This window comes from Sebastes fasciatus, chromosome 3 (genome assembly GCF_043250625.1).
Source record: "Sebastes fasciatus isolate fSebFas1 chromosome 3, fSebFas1.pri, whole genome shotgun sequence".
Taxonomy (NCBI): Eukaryota; Metazoa; Chordata; class Actinopteri; order Perciformes; family Sebastidae; genus Sebastes; species Sebastes fasciatus.
Genome location: NC_133797.1, coordinates 35972429 through 35983895, shown reverse-complemented (window position 1 = coordinate 35983895; position 11467 = coordinate 35972429). Strand labels below are relative to the sequence as shown.

General features: G+C 37.2%; 1 protein-coding gene across 3 annotated transcripts in view; it reads left to right on the top strand.

The window, feature by feature from the left end:
• helz (helicase with zinc finger) overlaps positions 1-11467 on the top strand; it is a 67374-nt gene that overhangs the window by 1048 nt on the left and 54859 nt on the right. For 2 of the 3 annotated variants that reach the window (XM_074630639.1, XM_074630641.1), the window contains exons 2-4: positions 9253-9498; positions 10005-10041; positions 11313-11437. In XM_074630639.1, coding sequence (XP_074486740.1) covers positions 9271-9498; positions 10005-10041; positions 11313-11437 — 390 coding nt within the window. In that variant the 5' untranslated portion in view covers positions 9253-9270. Of the gene's footprint in view, positions 1-5400; positions 5432-9252; positions 9499-10004; positions 10042-11312; positions 11438-11467 lie in introns of all 3 variants that reach the window. The other variant, XM_074630640.1, reaches the window with a different exon arrangement.

Genomic DNA, 11467 nt, shown 5'->3' with positions numbered 1-11467 from the left:
TAAAATAACCTCTGATAATTGGAGAAGGATCACTCTATGTTTGGTTTCATCTTTGACCTTATTTTTTTAATTTCCCAGCTATATACAGTACCTTGTCTGCTAGCCCAAGCAACGTTCAACCCTAATTTTGCATGCCTCACACATACTATACAACATTTGCTAACTATATTCTTTCTGTTTACAAAAAGGAGTGTTAAACATATTTTTAATATTATAAACATAACACAAACTGCATAAGCTTTTTAAATAACCTCTGATAATTGGAGAAGGATCACTCTGTTTGGATTCATCTTTGACCTTATTTTTTTAAATTTCCCAGCTATATACAGTACCTTTTCTGCTAGCCCAAGCAACTTTCAACCCTAATTTTGCATGCCTCACACATACTATACAACATTTGCTAACTATATTCTTACTGTTTACAAAAAGGAGTGTAAAACATATTATTATTATATACATACATACAAACTGCATATGTTTTTAAAATAACCTCTGATAATTGGAGAAGGATCACTCTATGTTTGGATTCATCTTTGACCTTATTTTTTTTAATTTCCCAGCTATATACAGTACCTTTTCTGCTAGCCCAAGCAACTTTCAACCCTAATTTTGCATGCCTCACACATACTATACAACATTTGCTAACTATATTCTTACTGTTTACAAAAAGGAGTGTAAAACATATTATTATATACATACATACAAACTGCATAAGCTTTTTAAATAACCTCTGATAATTGGAGAAGGATCACTCTATGTTTGATTTCATCTTTGACCTTATTTTTTTAAATTTCCCAGCTATATACAGTACCTTGTCTGCTAGCCCAAGCAACTTTCAACTACTACTTACTTTCACGTTCCTATTTTACAACATTGATGGACAACATAAACACTTGTATGCCTTGTACTCCTTTTTGTAAACAGGAGTGTAAAAACGCTGCATATGTTTTAAAAATAACCCCTGATTAATTGGAGAAGGATCACTCTTCTATGTTTGGTTTCATCTTTGACCTTATTTTTTAATTTCCCAGCTATATACAGTACCTTGTGTGCTAGCCCAAGCAACTTCCAACCCTCATTTTGCATGCCCTCACATACTATTATCATTTTGGCCATAATGGTGCAGCCCTAGTTATGAGTAGGCTGTATGATAATGTCAAAATCATAGCTGAAACATATAATAATAATAATACATTTATTTATATAGAAAATCTCAAAACAGATGTTACAAAGTGCTAAAAAGCAAATAAATAAAGTAAAAGATATGGTAACTGTTGAAACAGAACATCAGACAGATAAAAGCAAATAGAGTAAAACAAATATGGTAACTGCTAAAACAGACATATGCACCACATAGAGAAGCAGTGATCTTATGGCTTTATTACCACAGTGGCAACTACTACATACTTTAATGTTTCTATTTTACAACATTGATGGACAACATAATCACCTGATTATAGTTATCAAATGTTGTACATCACAATTATTTTTGATCCATATTGATATCACGATTTGGATCTGGTGTTACAAAAAGGAGTGTAAAAACGCTGCATATGTTTTTTTAAAATAACCTCTGATTAATTGAGAAGGATTAGTCCTCTATGATTGGTTTCATCTTTGATTTTATTTTTAATTTCCCCGCTATATACAGTACCTTGTCTGCTAGCCCAAGCAACTTTCAACCCTCATTTTGCATGCCTCACACATACTATACAACATTTGCTAACTATATTCTGGTGTTTATGTTGTCAATCAATGTTGTAAAATAGGAACATTAAAGTATGTAGTAGTTGCTACTGTGGCAATAAAGCCATAAGATCACTGCTTCTTTATGTGGTGCATATGTTTTCAGCTATGGTTTTTGACATTAATCAAGTACAATCTATATACACGTTTCCCCTTAATGCACCTGTTTTGTGGGAACAGGGGCTGGACCAGTGTTTCTTGTTTAAGATGCTCCAGAGAAGCTATATGTGGTATTACAGTATGTGTGCTGCGACATTATTTGTGTCACAATTGGCCTGTTGCCATAATGTGCATGGCATACATTATCATACAGCCTACTCATAACTAGGGCTGCACCATTATGGCCAAAATGATAATCACGATTATTTTTGATCCATATTGATATCACAATTATTTATCACGATTATTCATTGGTTTTAGCGACAACATATTTTTATTACACTTTCACATTACAATAAACACTGAGCACTGTTTTCACTTCCATGCTGTGCTACATGCTTGTTAATGTACAAATTAGGGCTGCACGATGTTGGAAAAAAAACTGACATTGCAATATTTTTTTCTGCTATATATATATTGCAATATGAGAAAATACACCCCGCCCCTTTGTTAGCTACATTTTAAAGTTAAATGCTTTGATTTTGCTCACTTGGAGAGCAAAATTAGCAACATTAAGAGGCTAGATAAACAATTGTATGCTGTTAATTTAATCATAAACACATTGGTTGTGTAGAAAATATCTATCCCCAAAAGTGAAGCCAAAACATTTCGAATACCAGCTGGTGGCTGGCTGTTATTTTAAAAAGCGCTTGATTCGATATGCAGCAGAGTTTTCTATGAGTAAAACGCACATTTTAAACTTGCGGGAAGCCAAAATTGTGATCGCGATTAATATTCGATTAATTGTGCAGCCCTACTCATAACATATAGTGTTGTTCCTCATCTGAATGTTTTTTATTTTTGAATTTTTAGAGGAAGTGAAGTCAGCAGTAGTTCACTTTTTCTTGTGGAAAAGATGAGATTGTGGAGAGAGCTGTAATGTTTTGTACATGAAACACTGAAGCATTCACTGTTTTAGGACAAGGATTTGTTCATGCTGGTTATTCTATCTCGACCATTCATTCTTTTCTTGCTCCTGCAATAATCTTGCACATGTTGAATTTTGCACATCATCTACATTTGCACATTTACTACCTCAATTATTTTTTTATTTAAGAACAAACATTGTAACTTGCACACTTTGCTAATGTATATAGTTTCTTGGCTGCACACTTTGCTAATGTATATAGTAGGTTATTCTATGTTTATAATTTAGATTTTTTTATGCTAGTCGTAGTAGTCGGGTATATTTATAGTGTATTCCAATATTCTATGGATATATTTCTCTAGTGTTATGTGCATTTTATTTACTGTTCCGGTGCCTGGATAACATGCTGCTGTAACACAATAATTTCCCAATTTGGGATCAATAAAGTACATCTATCTATCTATCTATCTATCTATCTATCTATCTATCTATCTATCTATCTATCTATCTATCTATCTATCTATCTATCTATCTATCTATCTATCTATCTATCTATCTATCTATCTATCTATCTATCTATCCTTAGTTTGCACAAACTCATGTAGTGTCTGTCTGAGGAGATGGAGATGGGTGTGCTGTCTTCAGCAACATTGGATTTGAGGGGGGAAAATATTGCATGTGGTGCAAATATTGTATTTGACCTTTGTTGGCCTCAGTGTTAATTCTGTGTGGAATAAAAGCAGTTATGATAAATGCTTTATATCGACACAGATTTAGTCTGTGTCATGTGTGCATCCAATATGTACTGTACATTAGCTAGAGAATTTGTCTGTATGTTATGGTCCTAAGGGACAAAAACAGGCTGACTCAGAGACTCTGCCAGTTGGGCGAGAGCAGCTGCTACAAGTATAGTTGCCTGTTGCTGGGTATTTAAGATCTGAAACACTTACTGCAGGGTTAATATGCTCTTTATTGCAATTACGCCAAAGTGGCAAATGTACTCCGTCTTTCCTTTTTCTTCTCTCATAGTAAGTTATGGCACATGAAATGAAAAGATAGTTTTCTACCAGGATGTGACATTATCTGTGATTTGATGTTTTCTTTATACCAATGTAGCTTTAACATATAGGAGCTGTCTGCTGTATCACTTTCAAGGACTAGCTGTCACAAATGTGCCCAAAATTACTGGGCCACAGGCCACAAATTCACTGTTCCTTTTGAACCAGTCATAATCAAAAGCTGAATTCCAGGCTGTGGCGAGGGCCAGGATGGAAATTCAGCATCAGCTAATTGTTGTGGTATTTTAATTGGCTACAAAAAGTTTATTTTGCCAGCCATCTTTGCACATAATAATTAAAATGCAGCATTTTTTCATAAAAGGCATTTTTCTGCCAGCCTGAGATAAGCTGCAATGTTAATGGTGAAACCAGTAAGGTGGAAATAGGACCAAAAGTTACTATGCTATTGGCCAAGGTTGAGCAGTTGTTGCCCTGGTGTTCCCCAGCAGGTCATGATGTACCGTCGCTATCCAGATCTGCACTGGTTGGTGTAAAGGAGGATATGCTGCTTCTTGTAATCTCAAAATGAGGTTTAGATTCTCATGCTGTAGCCCTGCTGCTTTTTTTTTTTTTGCTTGGCTAAGCATTTAAGAAATGTTGCTGGGGCCACAGTGTCTCACAGTGTCTCACACTAGTCACAAGGTAGCTTGGTATCTGATTGACAGGTCGCCACCACGGCGTTGTCCACATTTTCGTTTTACAGTTTCAAGCTACCTTGTGATTGACAGGTCGCTGCTACGGCGTTGTCCCCTCTGGGTGTTGTCACCATTTTCGTCTTACAACTTTAACCCTTTCACAGTGTGTTTTCAGTTTGTGAAAGTTAACTATAACCTTTTTGTTCACCTAAAAATGTCTTATTTAGCGTTCGGTTGTACTTAGCTCCTCCACCCTCTCGTGTCACTTCTGGGTACAAAAAACCAAGACGGCAATGGCCAAAAACCAAGATGGCGACGGCCAAAATGTGATGATTACGTCCACTTCTTGCAGTCTATGGGCAGTACGGTTAATTAGAGTCTTAAATATAAACGTAACTTTTTATGGCTTCGAAGTTATCGTGGTTATTGGATGGTAATTCTTAGACATATTGAAATTCTTCACTTTTTCAGTGGAGGTTTGTCTCTGTTGACTGTGTGCTGGTGAAAAGCTGCAAAAGTATTTTGACTTGTTAAAAACCAGAGCCAATCACGTGTTTTTCTTTTCTTTGAATTAAGTTTAGTCCCTTGTACTAGTTATACCCAAATGTGCAGTAAAAAGTAGCTGTTGTATCAAGCCACCACCACCTACAACCACACACAGCTTCCTCCTCCACACAGAACCAAAGACTACTTACACTTGAATATTTGTGTATGCTATGTAACTTGTGTGACACACACTCCTGTAATTAAAATAAGATGACACTAGGTGTACTCCAGAGGATGTTGCTGGTCCAACATGGCCTGCTGTTGGCTCTGCAAACATTGATTGTCAAAACATGTTGTGATTGACTACCTGTTAAACTGAGAATGGTATGTGTCTAATGTCTTTAGCCAAGCTTTTACAAGTCCTGTCTTTACTCTTTTTGTTTTACAGTAATTGACTGTAAATGTCATTCCATGACCAAGTGAGTGTACCCACATTTTTTACTCATAGATTGCTTGAATTGTGTTGAATACATAAAACTTAGTAGGCATTTTAAAGAGGAAAGCATTAAAAAATTATACAACTTATGACAGTAACATACATATCTTTTTATGGATCCACATTTTGAAAAATAATTTCAGCCAGTCTAATTCATCAGGTGACACACAATGTATTTTGCATAAAGATATTATGTGTTTAAATATACTATTCTATTATTTCATCAGTGCATGTGAGCATGCTGCATTCTCTAAACCATAGAGGTTGTATAGTAATCATCAAGTAGATGCTCTGAATTACAATCCACAGTAGAGATTCAATATATCGGCATGTATTCTCATTGGCACATAGATGTTGTTGACCGTGTGCCTCTGTGGCTATGAAGTGTCACAACACACCCACTTCCTTCTACATACTGTCCAGCACGCCATACTGTCTAGTCTCAATAAAGACTTCACATTTTTCATTATCAATTATGATAATGCCCTTAGTCTAAGCAGTCAGATGACACCAGACAAACTCCACTGCTGTTGGCTTTGGAGCTTGAGATGACAAAATATTTAATGCTTTAGGCTTCTCATGTGATCACTGCTCTCCCAGATTGTTGCAAATGTATTTGAATGTACAGTGCACTGCGTGAGTAGAGGCCCATAATATAAGGAGCCACTCTTAGGAGCCTCATCCTCTCTTCTTGTTGATTTATGACACATATTAACCACATGAGGACATAACTCTTGGTTAGCAGACATCCACATTGCATGCTGAAACCCAAAGATATTTGATTTACAATGATGAAATGCAGTACCTTTGAGGGTTTCTGGACAATATTTGTCATTGTTTTGTGTTATTAGTTCATTTCCAATAAATATATACATACATTTGTATAAAGCAAAAAATATTTGCCCACTCCCATGTTGATAAGAGTATTAAATACTTGACAAATATCCCTTTAAGGTACATTTTGAACAGATAAACATTGTGATTAATCATGGACAATCATGTGATTAATCGCGATTAAATATTTTAATCGATTGACAGCCCTAATAATAATATAATAATCAAATGTTCTTACCCCTAAAGGTTTTATAAAGGTTATATAAAATATAGTGCTTGGTTTTAGATACAAAATAATTAATAGCAAAATAAGTTATAATATTGAGTATTTGATTTTATACCTAATCAAATTTTGAGATGTTCCATTTTATAGAAAGGAAAGTCCAATTAAGGTACAGAAGAAAAATAATTTACACTCGACTTTTTTTGTTCTTTGAAATATTTCTCATATAATAGCTAGTAATTCCCTACCCATGAGTCCAGCAGGGTGGAAAATCCCTTTTTAAATTTAGAGTTTTAGTCAGCAACTGATCATGTTGACAGTCATTGTTCGTGTGGTAGATTCTGCTCATCTTGTTCCTAAATAGTCTCAAGGGACTCAGAAAAAATATTAAAACATCACATTTGACGCAGATCTGACGCGGTTCTAGCTGACCCATGTAGTGACTCTCGCTTTTAATGTCTTGAGAGACGTTAACGTCAAAGTGACTGGTGGCATTTTGGATGGAAATTAGGTTTATGTATGACATTAAAAACGTGTACTATATATAACAAAATATTCAATTTTGGCTTGCATTATGTGGAATCTAAGTAATGTCTTGCCCTTGCAAAGATGGAAAGATGCTCTACCTCCATGATTTTTTGTCCATCTGTAACTCTTATCTTCCAGAGGGGATGAATGGGGTTTGGCTGTCAGCCGTACAACTTTGTGACGTTTAAAAGTGGGAGAGCCAGTGTCAATAAATGATCCACTGCTCCCAAGAGAGATAAAGTGGAGTTCTCTCTCCGTTGATCTCCCCTTCTCTCAACATTTCACTCTCTGTCTACGCTGGGGGAAAATGTAGAAATTACAAGTTAATATAAGTTAATTTCCTGTAAATTCCACCTTGAAGCATTAACGGAAGGTTTTGTACTGAGCGTTCTTATGCTAAAGGGTGTAAAAAACAATCAGACTTGAGGCAATAAAGTATTATTCACATTCTTTTATACAGTTAGGAGAGAAAAGAAAGGCCTTTGTGACAATGAGAAAAGGTGTCCCAGTTTTAGATTAATATATCACACATAATTTAAAAAAAATTTCCGTGCCTAGGTTGACGTTTGTGTTATTTCACTTCTTGTGAAAAAAAAAAAAAAAAATTCTCACATTATGCCATATTCATATAGTCATCAAAGTTCTCAAAAAACACACAATGTATTTCAAGATTAAGTTTCAGTCAGATGCAAAAATGATAGCAGAAACTTGGTCACTACATGTCAAGTTTGAGTTGGAAAGTGAAGCAAACAAAATTAGATGTTTCACCAATAGGTGCGTGTGGGAGTACTGTAGGTTTTATTTTCTCTGATTGTATAACCTGAAATGTACTTATAATAGTCCGTATGATGGTCTGATCTATTTGCATGTCCACTTTGAGACTAGAACCTAACATACCGCCGGTGAGCATGCTTGAGGTAACAAGAAACAAACACACTGCCCAATGCCATGGGGAGAAAAGAAAGGCTTTTGTGACAATGAGAAAAGGTGTAAATGTCCCAGTTTTAGATTAATATATCACACAGAATTTAAACACTTTTTCTGTGCCTAGGATGACGGTTGTGTTATTTCAGTTCCTGTGGAAGAAAAGAATATTCCTCATAGGCTAGTTTCTTGTTTTCTGCAGTGCAGACTCCCAGAGTTTAGTGTACAATCCCTGGTGAGAGGAGTGTCCGTCTTGACGTCTATTGCAGAAGCCTCTCTTCATTTTCAGCATAGCCTAAAGAAAATGTTTCTAGTTTTTAACCAATGGCAGCATTTAAGGCTAAGGTGTGGAGCACCTGCAAAATGTTGCTGAACCGGAAGCAAAATGGCAGATTTTTCACCACAAAGCGGCTCTTTATCACAGTTCTTAATCATTTAATCAACTAGGTCTCATTTCCTTAATTTGTTATGTCAGAACATTCTTGGTATCTGTGATTCACAAACTTCACAGCTCAGTTTGACATGTTATGGTGGTGTCACATTTAAATTTTTAATACAGCTGAATTAAAATTGACTTAGAATAGATGTACTTTTTGGTTTTTCGTTTGTTACAACAATCATTTAAAGGGTTTCTTATCCAGTGCTATAGTGTCACTTTGTAGACATGATGAACAACCAGGGGCGGCTTGTCACTAAAATGAGAATAGCTGGTCCACCTTAAAGTGAGCCGTTGTTGTTGTTAACTTCATACTCACCGTTCGTAACACACACGTCGCTCTCTCACATGTTACGGGCCGCCTGGTTGGCAGAAAGCCGTCTTGTCTCGTCACCCCAAAAGACACATGAACTTCTTTAAAACTTCAACTTAAAAACTTCAACTTTATTAGATTTGTCACATACATAAAATTTGACCTCTGCATTTAACCCATCCCAAGGAGCAGTGAGCTGCTGTAAAGCGGCCTGGGAGAAACTTGGGGTTAAGTGTCTTGCTCAAGGACACTTCGACCTGTAGACAGTAGGAACCAGGGATTGAACCGCCAACCCGGCTAGTAAACTAACACAATGTGTGCGGTGAATCTCTTCTGTTTCTCTCTGTCTCTCTTTTGACCGCACACACAACCTACGCACGTTATTCCTTAAAGGAGTTCGCTACCTGTGTAACTGTATTGTCACTTTGTTCGGAGTGGCAGTGGCCAATAGATAAAACAAAAATTATTTTCTTCTCTTATTGCCCAGCCCTGCTCCAGAAAAGACATTCATACTGTGTCTTTCTTCTTGTCTTTTTCTGATTCCAGACGTTTTGTCCCTGAGTCATGGCGGACAGGAGAGCGGAGAAGTCATGTGAAGAAGCCAGCAGATCGTTAGCCAGGCGGGAGTACGAGGCGGCAGTCAGCCACAGCACGGACGCCCTGGTGGTCCTTGCACCCCAAGCCCCACCTTCCGGTGCCCCCGTTCCGCCGAGCCCACCATCCCTTGTCGCTACTGCCGGACCCCTCCGCAGCCGTGCCCTGCTCTACCGAATTGCTGCCTTCTTGCAGCTGGTAAGTGTCTGTCTAAGCATTGTTGCTGCCCAAGCAAGCATACAACCTATAGTCTTTGATCATCACTCTTTTTCCCTCCTCCCCTGTTGCTCTGTGGCCCCGAAAACCAGTCATATCACCAAATAGAATATAATTTTCTCCTTACCCTAAATTAATTCATTACACTGAAATGACGTCGGGCTGATCATTGTGCTTTAAATCCACTGTTGTACTTCCCATCACTGTGTAAATTACCATGAAGAGAATGTTAGAAATGAGAACAATAAACCCTACTTTCCTCTCCATGGTACTGTTATGTTATCTTCCCAGAGCACTAAAATTACACCAGTTACTTAAGCCCTGAGATTATGGAAACTACTTAAGTCTATAATGATAGTGTAAGGGACTCCGCTGTGAGGCAAAGATAGCCATTCTTGGAGCTTATTTGAAGCTCTGACCCTCAAACACAAAGTATTCCCATTTGTTATGGTTTAACTTTTTTTTTTTTTTTCCTCCTTCTTCAACAGAAAAACTATGATGAAGCAGATGAAGACTGCAAACATGGTGAGTAGCAATTCAAATTGGAACCATCTGCTGATACTGTATACAGTAGTCGTTTTTTTACCTAGTGGCAGACAAAGTGTGTGTCTGTGTGCCAGGGTTAGGGAAGCACCAAGTTCTAACATGCCTTGGTCTCAGTGTAGCAGGAGAAATCTTAAATTTGGGCTCATTTATTTGCAGAATCCAAGCTGTTTGTTTCTTTTCTGTCTATTGGGTTAAGCAGTGTGGTCCAGGGACCCCCAGGGGTCTGTAGCACTCTGCCAGGGGGTCTGTGAAAAGTTTTCAGATTCGTTCATTTAAATTATAATGATACCATTTTTGTTTACAAAAGGCTTCATAGTTCAACTAATGATATTTAAATTTTTGAATGTACAGTATAATCAGCTCAGTCGCCAGGGAAAAATGTTGACATTGTACGTTTCTGCAAACCATGGATACTTTGAATGTTGCCGTTTTTGCATTTGGTCAGAGCAATTAAGTGACAAAGTATATCGAGCGACCGTTACTGAAAGTTACATGGAATAATAACGAGTATAACAAGCTTGAAAGTCCTTTAAGGACGGACGGGCGGGAGGGGTGGTTGATGGGTCAAACTAGCACAGGACTTTCACCCAGGAGACTTTTGTGTCATGTGTGAAACCAAAAGTAAAAGTTGACTTTACCCGTTTAACGTTATGTAAGAAAGTCCCGGTAGTTATATATTTACTCTAAATACATTGTTATGTTACGTTGGTACATTATTATTTGAACTAACCATGATCTTTTTCTAATCTTAACCAAGCCGTTTTGTTGCCTAAACCTAACCATTGTGCAAGCGCGATGTAAGGCTGATATGAAATGTATTTATGAAACTTATTTTGGTTCAGAAACGTATACATTCAGCGTCCCGTGGTTTGCAGAAACGCACAATGACATTTTTTCTGACAACTGGGTTGGTGTGATAGTTCAAAGATTACGTTCTAATCTAACAAATCTCTAACTCTTAGGAGCAAATATGTTTAATACATGTCTAATATCTTTCCAATACATTTCTCTTGTGGTGTTCTTTCACATAAATAAGACTATAGAAGTGTAAAAAAAATAGGCTAAGTCAAATTATTCCAAGGGATATACATGAGGGGGTCCCCGGTATATTCTCTATCTTGTAAGAGGTCCTTGGCTGAAAAAAGTTTGAGAACTTTTGTTCTAGAGAACAGATTTGGAAACAACTTACTGAATGTACTGAATTAATTCTCTCCTTACCTGTTCCCTGTGTGTTCTTCATCCTGTCCTAGTCCTGGCAGAAGAGATTGCCAGAGGAGACGGTTCGCTACAGGCCAGCTTGCGCTCCATGCTGTTGGATGGCAGCCTGCAGGAGGTGGTCAGCATCCTCTCTAAAGCCTTGTATGGAGAGCCAATGGTAGGATTAATGGACAATGTATACAATATA